Source organism: Loxodonta africana, chromosome 1, assembly GCF_030014295.1.
Source record: "Loxodonta africana isolate mLoxAfr1 chromosome 1, mLoxAfr1.hap2, whole genome shotgun sequence".
NCBI classification, from domain to species: domain Eukaryota; kingdom Metazoa; phylum Chordata; class Mammalia; order Proboscidea; family Elephantidae; genus Loxodonta; species Loxodonta africana.
This window is the reverse complement of record NC_087342.1, coordinates 170,493,763-170,514,488: the sequence shown is the minus strand read 5'-3', so window position 1 is coordinate 170,514,488 and position 20,726 is coordinate 170,493,763. Positions and strand designations below refer to the sequence as shown.

The 20,726-nt window shown below is 36.5% G+C and overlaps 1 protein-coding gene and 1 non-coding gene across 6 annotated transcripts in view; both read right to left on the bottom strand.

Moving 5' to 3' along the window:
* Positions 1 to 20,726, bottom strand: part of QRSL1 (glutaminyl-tRNA amidotransferase subunit QRSL1) — a 52,618-nt gene that overhangs the window by 19,921 nt on the left and 11,971 nt on the right. For 2 of the 5 annotated variants that reach the window (XM_023543167.2, XM_064289336.1), the window contains exons 4-10: positions 20,140 to 20,236; positions 17,700 to 17,876; positions 13,878 to 14,053; positions 13,676 to 13,788; positions 11,494 to 11,686; positions 10,809 to 10,926; positions 7,671 to 7,876 (exon numbers count right to left, since the gene is read on the bottom strand). In XM_023543167.2, the coding sequence (XP_023398935.2) occupies positions 7,671 to 7,876; positions 10,809 to 10,926; positions 11,494 to 11,686; positions 13,676 to 13,788; positions 13,878 to 14,053; positions 17,700 to 17,876; positions 20,140 to 20,236 (1,080 nt within the window). Of the gene's footprint in view, position 1; positions 4,968 to 7,670; positions 7,877 to 10,808; positions 10,927 to 11,493; positions 11,687 to 13,675; positions 13,789 to 13,877; positions 14,054 to 17,699; positions 17,877 to 20,139; positions 20,237 to 20,726 lie in introns of those variants that run through there. The other 3 variants (XM_003404065.4, XM_064289355.1, XM_023543171.2) reach the window with 3 other exon arrangements.
* LOC111750449 (U6 spliceosomal RNA) lies at positions 15,675 to 15,784 on the bottom strand. The gene has a single exon (XR_002785580.1). It is a non-coding gene; the product is annotated as a U6 spliceosomal RNA (small nuclear RNA).

Genomic DNA, 20,726 nt, shown 5'->3' with positions numbered 1-20,726 from the left:
TTGGAAACGGGGACAAAAATGAGAAAAACTGTCAGTTGTTGATTGTATCCTCCTGGTTCTGCGTGGACAGCTATAGAGGTTGTGGTTTGGCTTCCTGAACTGGTTGGTGTAGATTATGGTTTGGCTTCCTAGGCTGTATGCTACAGGTTGTGGGTCAGAGTACTATTTTAATGTATGGTCTGGCTGCTGTTTGTATATTCAGTCTCTCAGGATCATTTGAATTTTAATCCTCCCAGTTATCCCCCGAAGTAGACAGTATTCCCATTTTACACATCAGGATACTGAAGCTCAGTTAGGCTACACAGCTTATAAATGGCAGCAACAGGATTCAACCCAGGTTTGTCTGATTTTTAAATCTGGTGGCCTTGCTCCCACACTATAGATCATCTAGGAAGGCTACTGGGTAATTTCGCACTACAGCATACTGTATAGCCATAAGCATCTACTATATAAAACCTTGACAGGCATTTGTGTATTTTTACCTAATTCCTGACTTTATCTTTTTTCCCTAGTTTATTTAAACTTCGCTATGATTTCAACTATTTACTTTTATACCACTGTACTACTACATCTTAAATAAAAGGTCTAAAATCCTTTTGGATTTATATGTCATTGAGGTATAAAGAAAAAGAAATGAAAAAGCCCCTCTGAAATTCTGTAATTATTACTTTTATTTAATCTTGGCTGGGTTTTCCCATGTTATTTGCCTTTATTGAATTTTCAGGTTTATGTTCTAGTGTACACACTGCTTATGTTATGAAATAATTGAGGAAAGCCTTATATTTTAAGCTCTCCTCTGGTGCTCAAAAAAAAAAAAAAATTTTTTTTTTTTTCTGGTGCTTCTAAACACAAAGAATAAATTTTACCCTAGGCTTGCACAGCTAACACACATTTAGCTTTCGTGTAGATAATCAAATGTTTGAGGAAAGGGAGGGAAATGAAAAGTAGTTAATGAAAGCTAAAAATAAAAGCTGTTTTTAAAATCCCATTAGTTTGTTCCCCTGCTTTGAATGGAACAGGATGTGACGCACAGTTTGCAGAATCTCCGAGGTCCATTTATTGGTGTCCCATAAACATCTCTTTTCACTGTCCTTCAGATTCTCTTCTAAAATCCTGAAAGTACTTCTTGCTTACATTAGAACAAACAAAAAAAACCAGACCCAAAAGGACGGAGTAGAACTGCCCCACAGGGTTTCCAAGGAGTGGCTGGTGGATTTGAACTGCCGTTTTGGTTAGCAGCTGAACACTTAACCACTGCGCCACCAGGGAAGGTGCAGGTTATTTTCTAATAGGAATCATTAGGAGCTCCTCTTCTGTACCATGCTGCCTTTATCTAGATGGTCCATGTTCCTTTATCCTAATAGAGGACATGGTATCAAATAGCTGTTCAAAGGAAACATTTTGCCTCCCTATTTTTTCCACTTGCTCCTTTGGCTCTGTGTGGCTTCAAGGTGCCAAGCTTTGCGATCTCATCACATTTTTTTCACTCTGGCAATGCTTTTGTTGTTGATTTCAACTTTTGCTTTGCTTTTTTTTGGTTTCATTTTGTTTTGCTAGGTCTTGTCAAGGAACTCATACCGGTAGCTCCCTTTGCCTTTCAGAAGTGCCCTCCTCTAGCTGCAGTGCTGCTAACAATTTCAGGGTTTAATTAGCTGAGACACAGGAACCATTTGCCACTTACATTCCCAGACAGCGACTCGGCAAAATGAGATCTGTTAGATTTAGGGGAAAGGTGGAGGAAAAAGAAAAACAATTTCGGTATCATTTCATGCTAGTTGGATATTACGTGAGAACATTAACTGTTTCACTTCCCGACATCCAGATTCAAATCATTAGAGCAGCTTAAGTAGATACAGAAATAAGAGAGTAATGTTCTTTATAAACACATTTCAAATTACACACATAAATAAAAGTCTTGGGCAAAAATGTATTTGCTTGCTTTTCACATCATACTAGCTCCTTCATCAACTAAGACGGTCTCCTCTTGTTATAATTTAGGTATTCACACCTATCCCTTATGGATCTCCTCTTTCAACGATTCGGAATCAAATTTATAAGAATACTGGTGGGCTTGGCACATCAGGCTTTCATGTAAACTTTAACAGATTGAGTGTTTGGGAGTAGGAAGATCTCAGGGAGTAGAGACAGCTATTAATGAAAAGTAAATCTAATGGTTTTATAATGTGCACACACACGCAGGTTACATTTCTACAACACAACATTCTCAAGGTTCTGCAGGTGGCTCTGCTCCCTTTAGTTATTTTTCCCCATGTACTGCACGTGTAGAGACATTCTTCTTATTAAACAAAGTGAATTTATTAAATGCTAATTCAGCTTCCACTCTGTCCTCATCAATAATGTGGAAGTGCCAATTAGAACTCCTGATCAACATGACATAGAATCAATAGTGTTCCAGCGAAAGACAAAAAAATCCAATGATGAACCCTTAGAGTGGGTAAAAGTATGATTTTCCTTATACTATTTCAAATATAGAACACCGAATACAGATTCCCACTACTATCTCTTTGGCCCAAGGGGACCAGATAGGAGCCCTTGAAAACAAAGTCAAGAGAGTAAGGAAACGGAAGAGTAAAGAATCTGGGATAAAGGACCAGGGGAACCTGCCACGGGCCTCATCTCTGCGGCATCCTTACCAGATTATCTGCAAATTTTTCAAATTGTATGTTACTTGTGATTCAACTTCTCTCACTAAAACCACCTTTCCCACCCTCCCAGTTTCAAGTCCAGTGTGGTCTGTTCGGTTATAACAAATGTTTCTGTGGCCTCAATTAACTCATCTGCAAATGGTGACTGGGAGAATGAACTCAGTGTAATGTGGCAGTTGTTCCGACTCCTAGACAAGAGGTTCTGGAAAAGCAAAAGTAAAATTTTAACTGTTAGCAGGAAGTGAGAAAAGTCTTCAGTCATTTCAGCTCTATTTTTAAAGAAATAAAAGGAGCACCTGCACTGGGACTCCTCCCCAGAGAGGCATTCCCCCGAGTTTTGCATGACTGGGGGCTGAGAGGTTACACTTCCTCCTGTGCTCAGAGCTTCTCTTCCATCTGTTTTGCCCAGCACCCAGAAGCTAACATTTCTACTTCATTGTTTTTGTGCATTTTTAACATTCCCTGAGGCAGACTCCAGCATGTGTTGAGTTGCTGCCTGTCTGGGCTGTCCAGGTTAGCTCTGGAGGTACCACTTATGGTTTTTGTTAGCACTTTTTTATAAAAATGTACACGTTTTGAGACGTTTACCCCTGTGATGGTTAAGATTGTGCGTCAACTTGGCTGGGCCATGATTCTCAGTGTTTATATGTGATCACTCCCACGATGGGATCTGCTGTGAGTAGCCAATCCGTTGAAAGAGATTTTCTTTGGAGGTGTGGCCTGTATCCAAATAAAAGCAGATGTTTTCTGGCTTTTTGCTCGCACTGGATCCTTCCGCTGCTTCCTATTTGTCTGACCTCCAGTTCTTGGGACTTGAGCTGCCAGCTTATCTGCAGATCTTAGAATTCGTCAATCTTCACAGCCTGTGAATGGGAGCCCTGCTCTCCAGCCTGCCGATCTTGGGTTCATCAGCCCCTGCAGCTACGTGAATTGGGGGAAGCCTCTATCCTGATCCACGGACTTGGGATGTTCCAGCCTCTACAATTGCATGAGCCATTTCTTTGATATAAATCACTCTATATATTTATATGCTTTACTGGTTTTGCTTCTCTAAAGAACCCAGCCTAAGACAACCCCTAGTTTTAATTTGACCATAAGTGTTATGGATTGAACTGTGTCCCCCCAAAATGTGTGTCAACTTGGCTAGGCCATGATTCCCAGTGTTGTGTGATTGTCCACCATTTTATCATCTGATGAGATTTTCCTATGTGTTATAAATTCCATCTCTATGATGTTAATGAGGTGGGATTAGTGGCAGTTATGTAAATGAGGCAGGACTCAATCTACAAGATTGGATTGTGTCTTGAGCCAGTCTCCTTTGAGATATAAAAGAGAAAAGCAAGCAGAGAGACATGGCGACCTCATACCACCAAGACAGCAGTCTGGGGAACAGAGTGCATCCTTTGGATCTGAAGTTCCTGCATGGAGAAACTCCTAGACCAAGGGAAGACTGACGACAAGGACCTTCCCCGAGAGCTGACAGAGAAAGTCCTCCCCTGGACGGGCACCCTGAATTTAGACTCCTAGCCTCCTACACTATGAGAGAATAAATTTCTCTTTGTTAAAGCCATCCACTTGTGTTATTTCTGTTACAGTAGTATTAGATGACTAAGACAATAAGCTTGGTTTTTTGTAATGTGCAATTTTGCCGAATACATTGTTTTTCAGGAAAGTACTGTTTTATAGTAGAAATCCTGTACTTCGAATTTTGTTGTTGTTAGGTGTTGTCAAGTCGGTTCTGACTTATAGCGACCCTATGTATGACAGAATAAAACACTGCCTGGTCCTGTGCCATCCTCACAATTGTTGTTATGTTTCAGCCCATTGTCGCAGCCACTGTGTCAATCTATCTTGTTGAGGGTCCTCTTCTTTGTGGCTGACCCTCTACGTACTTTGAATTAGTGAATGCTTAATAGATACAGACAGATTATTTATAGTTTTAACTTGTATCACAAGAATTTTAAAAAGTGATTGCAATGAATATGTAAACAATGAACCCAGTTATTAGAATTTAGCAAGATCATTTGACCTCTCTAGAGTATAAAATCTCTCAGTCATTTTAATTTGCAGTTTTTCATTACTAATGTTTTAGAGAAACAGAAGCTAACTTTTCATTTTCAAAGATTGCTGAACAGTCATCCATTAGTCCTTGAAGTTGAATAACAGGAAACTGTACTTGTTTTTCAAACCATTTGGCAACTGTAAGAAGCTGCTGATCACAAAATGCACGTCCAATAAACTGCAGCCCTATTGGCAACCCTTGGTTTGAGAGGGCCATAGGAACGCTTATTGCTGGCAATCCTGAGGAAAAGAAAGAAACCTATTAGTAGATTAACTCTCCATCCTAAGAGGCAAAGGCCTCTTCCACTTTCAAGAGCTAGCAGGTACAAGAAAGTATAAGGTTTAAAAAATAACCAAAATATAATATTATACTATATACTTTGCACCTTGTTTTGTTTACTTAACAATTTACCTTAGAAATCACTCTATATCAGTTCACAGAGACTTTCTTCATTTCTTTTTTTTTTTTTTAAATAGCTGCATTGTATTCTTTTATGTGGTTGTATCATAATTTATTGAACCAGTGCCCTATGCTTGGACATTTAGATTGTTTCCGATATTTAGCTATTTCACACAATGCTTCAATGAATAACCTGTGCCCATGTTTCCTGGTATTCTTGGAAGCTTCTCAGATTAAAAAGGATTGCTTCATCAAAGGGTGAGTACATACGTAATTAGATATTGCCAAATTCCTCTCTCAAGAAGTTGTACCATTTTGGATTCTCACCAGCAAAGAGACTTTTCTTATCACTTGGCCAACAGAGCATGTTCTTGAGCTTTTGAATTTCTGCTGATCTCTTAGATGAGAAATACTAGCTCAGGGTAGTTTTAATTCCAGTTTTGGGGCAGAGAAAATATAAGATAAACTTGGGACATGTGTTATGCCATAAAACAAGGAAATTTTCAAAGATTAATGGGGACAGGTCTAAGGACAAACTGAAATTAACTATTTCTTGATATAAAGAGTATGCAGTATTTCTGCCAAAAATGTTTAATTCAACCCAATCATGAAGAAACAGACAAATCCAGATTATGGGTGGAACTTTCTATTGGACAAGTGACCTGGACTTTTCATAAAAAACAAAATGGAAAAAGGTAGGGAATTTCTCATCAGAAACTACGCAGAGCAGGAAAAAAGTGGCACATTTTTGAAGTGCTAAAGAAAAGAACTATCAAACCAGAATCCTATATACAGCAAAAACAGCCTGTGAATATATAAGGGAAATTAAGACATTCTCAAACAAAAGAAAGCTAAAAGAATCTGTTGCCAGGAGACCTACCTTAAAAGAATGGCTAAACGAAGTTTTCTAAACAGAAAGAAAATGATAAAAGAAAGAATCTTGGAATACCATTGCAAGGTGTGGAATTACCTTACAAAAAGCAATTTGGCCTTTGTTTTGGATTCTTTCAAATCACACCAATACCTGAGGCCAGTGAGTGGGAGCAGACCAGACCACGAGGGATCACCTGTGGGGCTGACACTGATTAAGCCTCATGAGGCATGATGTAATCTATCATGGCCATGGGATAAGGCCAATAAGAGAGCTGTGCCCTATGGCTCAGAGGAGCTTCCTGATTGGTGACCATGTGTGGGAGAGGGTAGCACATCCCACTTTGATATATGGAAGTTCTGTCCTGGGACCCATCCCACACCTGTTCCTATGCATCTCTTTGTATCCTTTTTGGTTGTAATAAATCTGTGCCATAAATGTGGTGTACTCCCCACGAATTCTGTGAGTTGTTCCAGTGAATTAGCAAACTCACAGAGGCAGTGAAAAGGAAGCAGGGGCTGGTGTCTGCCTGTTTGGCAGTCTGAAAGAAGGTGTCCTTCTAACTTCTGAGATCTTACTCAGCTCTGGGTGGCTACGGTCAGGGAAATGCTGCACGGGCAGCTGGTCTGAAAGATGGTGTCCATCTAACTTGTGAGCTGTGACCCAGCTCCAGGTGGCTAGGGTCAGAGAGAGAGAGAGACAGAAAGAAAGAGTGTCACTTGATTGTGTGACAACAAGGATGGAGAAGTGAGAAGCTGAGGACTGGATCCATTTCCACACTTTGGGAATTGGATTCCTGCTGATTCTTACTAGGCAGTTAGCACAGAAGGTGAGATTTTACCACTGTGCTTCTGTTTCGTGAAACCATGAAGGAACAATGAACACAGTAAGCAAAAATATGAGTAAATACAATAGGCTTTTCTTTTCCTGTTGAGTTTTCTATATTATATTTGATATTAAAACAGAAATCATAACACAGTCTGATGTGATTCTAAATAAAAATAAAGAGAGGGTTAGGGAATTGTTCAAGATTAAAAAAAAAAAACCCGTAAACAAATGTAATATATATATATCCTTGATTAGATTCTGAATCAGGGAAAAAAACAACTATAAAAGACATTTTTGGTACAGTTGAGAAAATTTGAATATGGATTATATTTGGATGCTATTATTGAGTTAATGTCAGTTTTCTTAGATGTGATAATTGAACTGCGGTTATGTAAAAGAATGTCCTTTTTCTTAGAGGATTCGTACTCAAGAATTCAGGGGTGGAGAGTCATGTCTGAAACTTTCATATGATTCAGCTAAAAAAAGTGTGTGTGTGTGTGTGAGTGTGAAGAGAGAGAAAAAAAGAGACAGAGGAAAAAGTAAATGATTCAAATGTTAACAATGATGAATCTCAGTGAAAGGCATATGGGTATTTATTATACTACTTTTTAAAAAATTTTTGTATAGATTTGAAAATTTTCAAAATAAAAAATATACTAAGTGGATTGGCTTAGAATATATATGTGTGTGTATGCATAGATACAAACACACATCAAACCTTCCTAAGCATTCCAGAAGGACAAGCTATTGCTTTTAGGAAACAGTATAGCTACAGCGTAAGTTGAAAACCAGGGGCTTGCCTATGAATTTAAAGAAAACCAAAACATTCTTGAGGGATCCTCACCTGCCATATTTACTGCTTGTGTAAAAATATCATCCTGGGCACTTCGGGTTCTGTTGTCTTCTTTGATGAACTCCAAGTATGGCACTGCCTCACTCAGAGTTGTGGGTGTTAGCAAGACATCAACTCCAGAGTTAAAAACATTCACAAAATCATTAGCAATGAGTCGTCTCACTTTCTGTGCTTTGATGAAATAAGTCTCATAGTTTCTGTAGAAAAAAATTAGATGACATTTTAAGGGCTTTTTGTTATTTCTTTGAATCAATTCTCATATATTAGGGTTATTAAAGAACCACTGGATTCTTGGTCTTGATGAGCAGACACTATGAAAATTCTTATAACACATAAAAATAAGTTTTATTCAACTGTGCTATATCCCCAAAGTTTGTTATCTGGAATATAATCAATCAGGAATTCACTACCAGATGCACTTTCACACATATAACCACAAAATATTAACACTTTCAGGGAACATTACTAAACCAGCACCTTCATTTTCAGGTGAGGAAAATCAAATGCATAGCAATTAAATGACTTTCTGAAGGTTACAAAGATAGGCAGTGGTAGAGGTAGGACTAGAACTAGGTCACCAGAGGTTCATTCTAATCCACTATTACAATGTCTTATTTTATCGACACTAAAATAGGTACCATAAATATGTTCCATATGTTCGAGAAGTTGAGGAAAACATAAAATAATAAGGAAATTGAAGAGATAAAAAGACCTACTTGGGATTTCTACAGATAAAAAATACATAAATAAAAAATATACTAGGTGGGGTTGACAGCAGATTGATACAACAGAAGAAAAGATCAGTGATTCTAAAGATAGTAATAGAAACTGTCCAAAAGGGAGCACAGAGAGAAGAAAGACTGGGGAAAAAAAAAAAAAAAAAAGGGCATATCGGTAAGCCGTAGGACAACAAGCAGATTAACATACATGTAAATGGAGTCCTATAAAGACAGGGAGGTGGGGCAGAAAAATATTTGAAAAAATAATGGCTAAAATTTCCTCAAATTTGATTACTACTGTAAACCCACTAATCCAAAAGCTCAACAAACCCCCAAGCAGAGGAAATATGCAGAAAATCACACTAAGGAGCATCATTGTCAAATTCCTGAAAACCGAAGAGAAAATCTGAAAACATGCCAGAGGAAAAAAGACATACATATACAGAAGAATAGGATAAGAATGACTACAGACTTCTCAGAAGCTATGCAAGTCAGAAGACAATGGAACAACATTTTTAAAGTACAAAAAAGCTATCAAACTAAAATCTTATACTCAGTGAAAATATCTTTAAAAATTAAAGGCAAAATAAAGACTTTTACATAGAATCGTATGCTGAAAGAATTTGTTGCCAGCAGACTTGCACTACAAGAATTATTAAAGGAAGTTCTTTGGGCAGAAAGAAAATTATACCAGATGGAAATCTGGATTCACACAAAGATGTGATTCACACAAAGATGTGAAAAGCTTAAGAAACAGTAAATAAGTAGGTATAAATAAATGACTATTTTTCCTCATTTTAAACCTATTTAATAGAAAATTGTTTAAATAAAAGAAGGCAGGAAAAGAGGTTAAAAGAAACAAACAGCAGATGAGACAAAAAGAAAATAAATATCAAGAGGTAGATTTAAATATGGTTCAAAAGTAAATGCCAATTAAAAATTAACTCTGGATTCCTACTTCAATAAATTTCTATTTTTGAACAAAAGATAACAGAAGAATGACAAAATTCTAAACTGAGGTATAACATGAATAAAAACGTTCAGACATTTTACAATTCCTGGCACATAAATAGAGTTTTTAAGATTATGGGGGGAAAAAAAATATTCCAAATCCCATTTTTCTTATCACCCATGTCCAATCCTTCACAAAACAAATAATCAAGCAATCAAAATCCCCTAAACAGAAAAAAAAAAAAAAAAACTTGATCCAAGTTAGGACTGAATCACAAGCTAGGGATACCAGCAAGAATTCCTTTTCTCAATACTCCCAACTGGTGGTCATGTAAGATACTTCAGACTTCTGTCCCTCAATTTCTTCCTTTTTTTAAAAACAATACTATATTGTGTTTTTAGTGAAAGTTTACATAGCAGTTTAATTTCCCATTCAACAACTTCTATACAACTTGTTTAGTGACGTTGGTTACATTCTTCACAAAGTGTGAACATTCTCATTATTTCCATTCTGATTGTTTCATTTTCCCGCAATTACTTTTTGTAGTGTTACAATGACCTATATATTTCATCAACTTGTACCTTAAGATATATGATATGATTCTAGTCAGTAATATTTGACAAATGTAACATTTTTGGCTTAATAAAATTTCATTTTCTTTTCCTATTCCTAAGGTGTCGTGGTTAAGAGCCCAGCTGCTAATGAAAAGGCCTGCAATTTGAATCCACCAGCCACTCCTTGGAAACCCTATGGGGCAGCTCTGTTCTGTGTTATAGGGTCGTTATAAGTCAGAATTGGCTCAATAGCAACAGGTTTGGTTTTTTTGGAAGTCATTTCAAGCATTTGGTTAATATAGAAAAAGATCTTTTAATATAAAATATAATGAAATAATATTTTTGGAACAAACAATCCTACTGACCCTGAGGGGATGCACAGATGAATAAAATGATTTCTGCCCTTGAGGGCATGAAAAAAAGCCTCCAGGAAGCTACTCATTGCAATAATCACTTACTTTTTCTCACTTCTCATGTCCCCTTAGACAGACTTGGTGGTATAGAAGACGAATCCTATTCAGATTATAAATCAACTTATATTGTAGACAATCTAAGTTAATTTAGCATTCTTTCTTAGAGCAAATAGATATGTAATGCAAAGGAAAACAGAGTTGACTCACTGCATTGCTAAAGAGACACCCTGCTTAAGGGTCTAAAGCAAAACCCCCATCTATCAATAACAGCCAGGGGAAACTAAAATCCTCCACGGCGTCCTCTTTAGTTTATACTAATCATTTAGCTAGAGTGTAATTTCCCTTTTTTTTTTTTTTGTATAACCAGGAACCAAAGTTGACATAAATAGGCCCTTTCTAATTCAAATTAAATAGGATTTTGCTTCTTAAGACCGGATAGTCATGCTACTATTTCACTCTTAAGGTTTCAAGAAAAATGGAAATTATCTTACTCTTTTAATAAGAAGAAGTTTCCTGAGAGAATTCTTCCTCTCACCACATCATTGAACCCTTCTCGTCTGGTTGCAGCATACATAGCTTCAGTAGACACATCAATGTCACACCTGTGACCTGAAAACAAACAAAGGGATAAATATTACTTGAAAAGAATTACTTGAAAACATTACTTGTAAAGTTCTGGCTAAAAACCGGGTCTAGATTCACATTTGTGACCAGTACTAGAATCTTGGGAGAGTGCCCTTAATTGCTCTTCTCCTTCATCTGCCTTGTCACATGCTAATTTGTCAGGAATCAAGGAGAGAGAAGAAAATAGCCAAGAATAAAACTTCATTTGTTCATTCCCTCATGTTCACTCCCTCAATCATTCACGCAAACATTTATTAAGCTCCTACGATGTGCCAGAAGGGCGGAAGTATACAAAGAAAAAATACTACCCCTTCAAGCAATTCATAGTCCAGAGCAGTGAATTGAACATACACATACTTAGGACGAATAGCATAAGTACAATGCTAAACTGACAAAGGTAAAATGATTCACTGATTTATTTTCCTGAATCATTAATATTATCTCAGACAATAATTTTCTTGCCACTAGTAAGTGAACCTTTCGAATGTTTGAGGCAATTAGCTGAAAAATCCAAAACAAAAAAATAAAAAAACCCCAAAACAGTCATCTTACCGTATTCTAGTCCATCAAATCTTGCCATATTTGATGCCACTTCTGATGTGCACAATACATGGTAGCAGACAATTGAATAACTGGTGTGAGGCAGGGACACTTCAATTACTTTGGCCCCCCTGGATTCAAAAAGGTCAGCAGCTTTGGTCCAAAGAGATTGTACTTCACTTGATAATTCTGGTACAAGATATTCCTAATGGGAAAAAGTCAAGATGAAGAAATTGGAACATCTGCACAGATGATATTACAAAAATTTGTACTCCAGCACCTTTGGCAATACGTTAGAAAAATTCATTAAATTGCTGGTAGGTAGCTAGAAAGATTAACCCATCTGGGTTAATTTCGAGAATATCTACCATAACAGTACTTTTTCAGAGAATTTTATTATTAAAAAGAATTTCTATTATAACCTGATTTACTGTCATATTAAGAAACTGAGATTCAGAGAAGTCTGGTGACCAGGTCATGCATTAAGTGCTGAAATCACTGTAATTTACTGACACTCAGGTGAAAGGTAAGGTATTCCTCTAAAGATCAAACCATTATTATACAAAGACACTGATGATGCATTCAGTACCAAAAATGCTTTCAGAAATAAGCATATGAAAAAAACTGTACAAAACTCTTTTTTAAAAGGTCACATTTTATGCCAGAATAATATTCACGTAAGCATAATACATAATTAATATTTAAGATTGTTTATAGAATGACAAGCACAGTACTAAATATTATGAGCTGGATATAACAATATTAACAATTGGAGATCTGGTTGGAGAACTCACATTTGTTAAATGTTTATTATGTATCATATACTCTGCTAGATGCTTTTCAAAAGTTCTCTCATTTAATCTTTTTAACAAACCCATAATGTAGGTATTAACATCCCTCATTTTATAAGTGAAAAATACGGAGACTAGAGGAGTTAAGTGACTTTTCTAAAGTTACATAACAGGTAAGAGAGGATCCAGGATTCCAAACTAGGTCTGTTTTTAAAGCCTGTGCTCTCTCTGAATTGTTAAAGGAAGGCAAGATATTACCTTCACGGAAGATTTTGAAGAAGCTGGTATTTCTCTACAGCAGCTGTTTTAATTGGGGGAAATTTTGTCCCACTTCTCCCAACCAGGGAACATTTGGCAACGTGTGGAGGCATTTATGGCTGTGAGTGGGTAGGCATTGCTACTGGTCTCTAGTGGGTAGAGGAAAGCGGTGCTGCTAAACATCCTATGGTGCACAGGATAGCCCCCTACAACAAAAAGCTATCCAGCCCAAAATGTCAATTGTGCCAAGGCTGAGAAACTCTACTCTACAGGGTAACTTATATAGGTATCTTTCTAAAAGGTTTAAGGTATTCATATATTGCTAGGCTTAACATTTTAATTGTTTTTTAAACCTTAGAAATTTTACGTTCATGTATAAATGACTCAACTGCTACTGTAATAGGTATGCTGCCAGTATCAGTTGCCATCAAGTTGATTTGACTCTGGTGACCTGTGCGTCAAGGGTAGAACCGTGCTCCAGAGGGTTTTCAGTGGCTGATTTTTCAGAAGTAGATCTCTAAGCCTTCCTTCCGAGGCACCCCTGGGTGGACTCAAACTGCCAATCTTTCAGTTAGCAGCTGAGCATGTTAACCATTTGCACCACCCAGGGACTCCGTAACAGGCATAGCACGGGTAATAACAACAATAGTAAAGATGGCAGCATTTGTTGAGCCCTTACTATGCAAATAAGGGCTTAGGTTAAGTCCTTCACATCAGGAGTTGGCAAGCTATGACCTGCTGCCTATTTTTGAAAATAAAGTTTCATTAGAACACAGCCAGGCTCTTCATTTACATATTGTCTATGGCTGCTTTCACACTAAAGAGGAGAGTGTATGCATAATAAAGACTATATGGTCCACAAAGCTTAAAATATTCACTATCTGGCCCTTTACGGGAAAGTTTTCAGACCCCTAATTTACATGACTATCTTATTTAATCTTCACAACTCTTTGAGGTCAATACCATTAATTATCTCCATTTTACAGATGGGGAAATTGAAGTTAGAGAAATTAAGTCATGTGCTCAAGGTCCAACAGCTGAAAGTGGCACAAAAGGGATTCAAACCTAACCAGTTTGCCTCCCAAGTCTATGTTCTGTATTTGACTTGACAGCATTTCTATAAAGTAAGGAATGGAAGGAGTTACCTTTGGAATTCCTATACATAGTTTGCTCACATCTGTCAAACTTGGAAGCAGAAATGGTTTAACAGGGTCTTGTATAGTGGTAGAATCTTTGGGATCATGTCCAGCTAGTACACCTGTTAAGGAGAAATACTTATCAGCAACAGACATATTGTTTTACAGTGAAGTGATAATGCGTTGAAGCTATATGGAATCACATAAATACCCAATACAACTGCTGCATCATCCACACATCTGGTTAAGATTCCTGGCACATCCATTGAATTCACCAGGGGAATGAGACCATGACGGGAGACTAAGCCATAGCTTGGCTTTACACCGACAAGCCCACACTGTGCAGCTGGGTTTCTGGTTGATCCTCCTGTATCAGATCCTAAAGCCCTGAAATTTAAATGGAATTCTCTTTAGAAGACTGACATTTACTAATTATGTTTGGAATTTATCTTTTAAATGTATATTTTTAAACTGTATTTTCCCCTGATTATACAGAAGTAACACATGTTCATTACAGAGAATTCATAAAGTGTAGAAAAGTGTAAAGAGGTAACAAAATATTCCACTACCCAAAGGCTAACACTGTGCACATTTTGGCATGTTAACATCATGTCTTTTTTTAATGCATTTTTTTCATAGTTGAGGTCATTCCGTAATCATAAGTTTCCATCTCTATTTTGTTTATCATGAGCCTTTCGCTATTTTTTTTTAAGTCACTAAAAGTTTTAAACCAAAAAAAAAAAAACCAAACTCGTAGCCATCGAGTTGATTCCAACTCACGGTGACCCTATAGGACAGAGTAGAACTGTCACATAGGGTTTCCAAGGAGTAGCTGATGGATTCGAACCACTGACCTTTTGGTTAGCAGCTGAGCTCTTAACCACTGCACAACCAGGGCTCAAAAATGCATATAATATTCCATCACATATATTGGTAATTCCAAATATTTTAAAGTCCATTCTCCTATGGATATACATAAAATTCTTATACCTTCCTTTGATATTACTTGGCATTTAAAATAAATTAATGGCAATTTTGCACATGGGGTCGCCATGAGTCAGAATCGACTTGATAGCAACTGATGGTGGTGGTATAAATTAAACACACCCCACCCAGGACAGGAGATATAACTTTCTGTTACCCCATTCAGAATCATGGATAAAGACGTATTATAATTTATTTAAACATTTATGTTGCTTCCAACCAGAATAATAACTGTATAATATATAATATATAATTTGGTAATAAATACCTTTAAACATAAAACTTTACCCATATGTCTGATTATTTTGCAGACTAGCTTCCAAGAAGTAGATACTGAGCCATTGGGCTTGTCAGTTATTATGCTCTTTGTACATATTGTCAAATTACTTTCAGAAAGGTTATGCCAATTTATATTCCCAATTGCAGTGGATCAGAGCGCGTTTTAATGTTTCATTACCATCACTGAGTATTATCAGCTTTTAAACTTTTTGTTAATTAAAAAAAAAAAGCTTTGTTAATAAGCATTTCTTTGAATAACTTTTCATGTTTATTTGAATTTGCATTGCCTATTCATAACCAAACCAAACCCACTGCCATCGAGTCGATTCCGACTCATAGTGACCCTATAGGACAGAGTAGAATTGCCCCATAGAGCTTCTAAGGAGCACCTGGTGGATATGAACTGCTGACCTTTTGGTTAGCAGCCGTAGCCCTTAAACACTATGCCACTAGGGTTTCCTGCCTATTCATAAAGTGTCTGTTTATTTCTTTGCCCAATTATTCCCAGAGTATATACTTTTCTTATTTAAAAAAAATAAAACTATTTCAGAAAATAAAGAGGCTTCCCTGATTAGAAAAGTATATATGCCTTCTGCAAAAACTAAAATGTTATATAACTGTATGATACATAAAATAAAATTTCTCTTATAATCACCAGTTGCTCAGTTGATGTTGAGTTGATTCCAACTCATGTCGACCCCATGTGTGTCAGAGTAGAACTGTGCTCCATAGGGTTTTCTTTTCTTTAAATATAGAACACTGCACAAATTTGCCTTGTCCTCCTTATAAAGGGGCCATGTTAATCTTCTCTGTATTGCTCCAATTTTAGTATATATGTGCTGCCGAAGTGAGCACCTCCACAAGGTTTTCAATCCTGATTTTTCAGAAGTAGGCTGCCTGGCCTTTCTTCTAAGGCACCTCTGGGTGTACTTGAACCTCCAGCCTTTCAGTTAGCAGCTGAGTGTGTTAACTGTTTTTACCACTCAGGGCTCCTCTTATAATCAACCTGCCCCATAATAACCCTGTTATCAGTTTCCATATACATTCATCCAGATACTTCAATGTAACTACTAACATATATTACTTTTGTCAGAAATAGAGTCTTACTATACATACTGTTCTGCAACTTGTTTTTCACTTAACAATGAATCTTGGGTACCATTCCATGTTACTACATGTGCTCTATCTCATTCTTTTTAGTGACTGCATAGTATTCCAAGAATCTTCCTGGTTTTAAAGCTATTATAAAAGAAAGAAATCAAAAGGAGGAAAAACAAAAGAATACAGTTTGGGATATATTCAATTTGAAGCTACTTTTGGTCTGTGTATTAAACTGAAGCTTTGAATTTAACAAGCAACCTAACAATAACATGACAGTTGTCCCCTACAGAAAATGCAAATTATACTTCCTTGCTTACCAAGTTAATTTAAGATATGAAATTAGACTGTTGCTTTCACAATTTCTAAAAGGATACATTTTCTTATTAGGATTCACTGACAACTGTGTAATAAAGTAAAACCTACATTTCCATAGTTATTATGTGTCAAAATGCCATCTTCTCAAAGTACCTTCAGAAAGATGAACACTAAGTGGGGTGATGAGGACAGAAAAAAAGCACCTAATTCTGCAGTCCTAACTTGTCAGAACTCTCATTAATATTAATGCAATGCTATAAAATTCCAGAGATAAAGTGCAATGGTCTTATTAACAAGATTTCAAGAAAACTTAAAAAAAAAAAAACAAAACTGTAGAACATAAATTTCCATAGCTCTAAAAAATACAAGTAATTTATTAGTTGCAATGCCTGTGAAAGAGCTTGGTTTTAATAGATAATTAAGAAGAATAAAATACATACATTATTAGTAAAGCAACACAAATTTGGTTAAACTGAGACCAATAAATTAAGTATAATAACAGCCATATTTATTTGTTCTTCTTTAGGTGGTAAGCAAATGCAGCTTAAAGTATGACTGATGGAGTCTTTCAAAATACAAAGTATGACAGGTGAATAAATAGATCAGCTCCTAACAAACTTGAAAAATCTTTATTCACTGACATACATTTTGAAGTATGGGTTTATGAAGTACTATTTTAAATATAGTATTGATACACATTAGAAAATTTTTTTTTTTCTTTCTATTGCAAAAGTCAGTTTTATTGGAGAGGAAATCATTACTAACAGTTTAGTTCATTCAGCTGGACTCAAAGTCAGGATATGTTAGTCCCTAAATATTTGTACAATCAGGACAATAAATAATAAAGGGATTATTAAAAAAAAGGAATTCAGTGAAGTCCATTTATGCTAACTAGTTTATTCTGGAACAAACAAAAACCCGTTGCTAATGAGTTGATTCTGACTCATAGTGACCCTACAGGACAGAGAAGAACTGCCCCACAGAGTTTCCAAGAAGCACCTGGTGGATTCAAACTACCAACCTTCTAGTTAGCAGCTGTAGCACTTAGCCACTACACTACCAGGTTTCCCGTTTATTCTGGAAGACCCATAAAATCATATTTTTAAGAGAACTAGATACCATAGAAGAAGGGTTCAAATGTTATTTTAAATTAAAGTTAAATGTATAAACTATACACAGCATACTGTACAGTTGAGTATAAGATATAAGTTTGATATGCATGGAGCACAAACAGCTCAATGGTTTCTTAAAAGAGATAAAATATTAAGGTATCACCTGCTCTATGGCTGGATTCTCCATATGACTACTTGTATCTGGTTGGTTTTTTAAAAAACAAATAGAAAAAGCATCTTACGCAAAGCACGTGAATGCTGATACGGCAGCTGCACTACCGCCTGAGCTCCCTCCAGTTATTAGCCAATCTGAATCTTCATTTTCACCGTGGGGCTTCTGCTTCCTCTTTTCTCTGTATTGCTTTGAATAACTCCAAGGGTTTTTAACTGGTCCAAATACACCATCTGTACTTCCAGATCTGAGACAAAGAAGTGAAATACCTTAGTAAAACTTTAACTTTATGTACCAGTTTTTATCTCCTGAGTATATTACTTGCTCCTGATACTCACTGAGCTTTTAGTACTTTACTATAGCTTGAATTGGGAAAGGTGGGAAGCGTGCTCAAATGTAGCTTTCGTTAATTAGAAGGTTGAGGAGGTGGAGGATGGGGTATGGTAAAGTAGAAAACTAGCCTACCAACAAAAGAAGATTTTATCCCAGCTGATGATCCAATTCCACTATAGATAGTTTCCCTTGTAAATTAAGGTCTCCTTGTTGAAAAGTGTCATAAACATTCAAACCATAACAAGAAGACGTCTTTTGAAGGAATCCTTCTCTTAATCAGAAGTTTTAAGAAAAGCATTGTAAGTAGAATGTTAATAACTTACTTTTTAAAATTTGAAATAATTTCAATCTTAGAGATAAGTTCCAAAAAATATAGTATGAAAAACACAGTATACTCTTTAACAATGATCCCATTTGCTTTATTATTTGCATCCTGTGTGTGTGTCTATCTATCTATCGATCGATCGATAGATAGATCGATAGATAGATAGACACACATGTAAGCACATTTTTTTTTCCCTGAACCACTTAAGAGTAACCTACATATACCATGGCCCTTTACCCATAAATATAGTAGTATAAAATCCAGTATTGCAATTTAGTTGCCATATCTCTTTAGCCTCCTTTTTTTCTAAAATTGTTCACTAACCAAGAGATATTAAGCTGTTTCCATTTTTTTTGGCAAGGACGTCTGATCTCATCACTTCTGTTCAAAATGTACTATCTTAGTTTCCTATTGCTGTTGTAACAGAAATACAACAAGTGGGTGCCTTAAAGAACATAAATTTATTTTTTCACAGTTCAGAAGGCCACAAGTCTGAAATCAGGGCCCTACTCTAAGGGAAGGCTATCTCCCTGTCGTCTCTAGGGGAAGCTCTCTGCTATTTCCGTAGCTCAGGCATTCCCTGGTTCCTTGGCAATCTCACAGGTGGCATCTATCTTCCCCCTTATTTGTGCTCACTTGTTTCTGTGTCTTATTTGCTATTTTTATATCTGAAAAACGATTAAGTTCAAGACATACCCTACACTGATACGGCTTCATTAACGTAAGAAAGAAAACCCTGTTTCCAAATGGGAATACACCCATGGGTATAGGGGTTAGGATTCCAACACATATTTCTGAAGGACACAATTCAATCCATAATGTATACTGAAGGTCTTAACTAGTGCAATAAGGCAAGAAAAAGAAATAAGAAGATATAAAATTATCTCTATGTGTGGACATGATCATCCATATAAAATATCCCAAAGAATCTGCAAGGATCAACTGAAACTAACAAGTAAGCTTTAGCGAGGACACAAGATACAAGGTCAATAGAAAAATCAATATTTCTATATATTAGCAACAAACAAAAATTGAAAAAAAAATTTCTATAGCATTAATAGAACACGAAACACTTGGGGATAAGTCAAACAAATTATATGCAAGATTACATGCAGGAAATTACAAAAAATGCTGCTGAGAAAAATTAAATAAAGTCTAAATAAATGGAGAGATGTATGGTGTTAACAGATCAGAAGACACGTATTGTTAAGGCGTCAATTCTCTAGTGACGTCACCAAGGTGGCAGAGTAAAAAGCTCCATACATCCCACAAAGAAACATCAAAAACCAAGTAGAAACTGTCAGAGCTAACTTTGTCAGAACTCTGGTAAACAATCGGAGGTTCACAGCAGCCAAGAGAATGCTGAATCAAGAAAAGGCTAACAGTAGGAAAGCATTTCCACCCTGCAGGAAAGCCTGCTTGAAATAGCAGCTTCCGTTTCCAGTTTGGAATCCTGGTCTTGGGTTCTAAAAGGAGAAGAACACACCTGTTGGGTGGCTACAGAAAGGAGTGAGGCGACATATGTATCTCTGTGCTGTCCATCTTGGAGGAAGTGCAGGGTGGTGGAGGGGCGGGTAGGGTAGACTTATCAGGGAAATGCAAACTAAAACCAAAATGAGATGTGACTACATGCCTATTAGACAACCAAATATTGTCTCAGAGAGGAACTGAGAAATTGACATTAGTTCTTATTAGATGCCTTTGAATAGGTTCTGACTCATAGCAACCCTATGAACAACAGAACTGGCATTAGAGTCCTCAAAAAATCACCTTGCTGCTTTTAGGTACCCTCATTTAATGGAATTAAAGACACAGATGGAAGGAATATAAGAGAAGAAAATATCAATCTTACCCCATAGCAAACTCATCTAAATTTGTTTTTCCCATAAGTAGAGCTCCTTGATCGAACAACTTCTGAACTACTGTAGCATTATAAGGTGGTACGTAACCTAAAAAATATATTCAGTTCTTTTTATTACGAGAAAAAAACAGTGAACATGTAAATCACATGCAGAGAACAAATACAATTTTAAATTGTGACTAAGCAGTTCACTCATATTTATATTTTTAAATTCTTCTTAATTTGAGTAGGAGGTTGTATTTTCTTCCAAGAGTTAATTTTTTCTATCATGACCTACCGTGTTTTTTCAAAAGACAGTCTGTTACTACATTTTTTTCCAAATGACAGTCTGTATATTCACCATTTTTATAACCTAAAAACACTGACTTTAACAGTTGTTGCTGCATTTAGGTGCCATCGAGCCAGTTCTAACTCATATCAATTGTACAAACAACAGAATGAAACATTGCCTGGTCCTGCGCCATCCTTGCAATTGTCGCTATGTTTAAGCCCATTGTTGCAGCCACTTTGTCAATCCATTTTGTTGACTGTCTTCCTCTTTTTCACTGACCCTCCACTTTACCAAGCATGATGTCCTT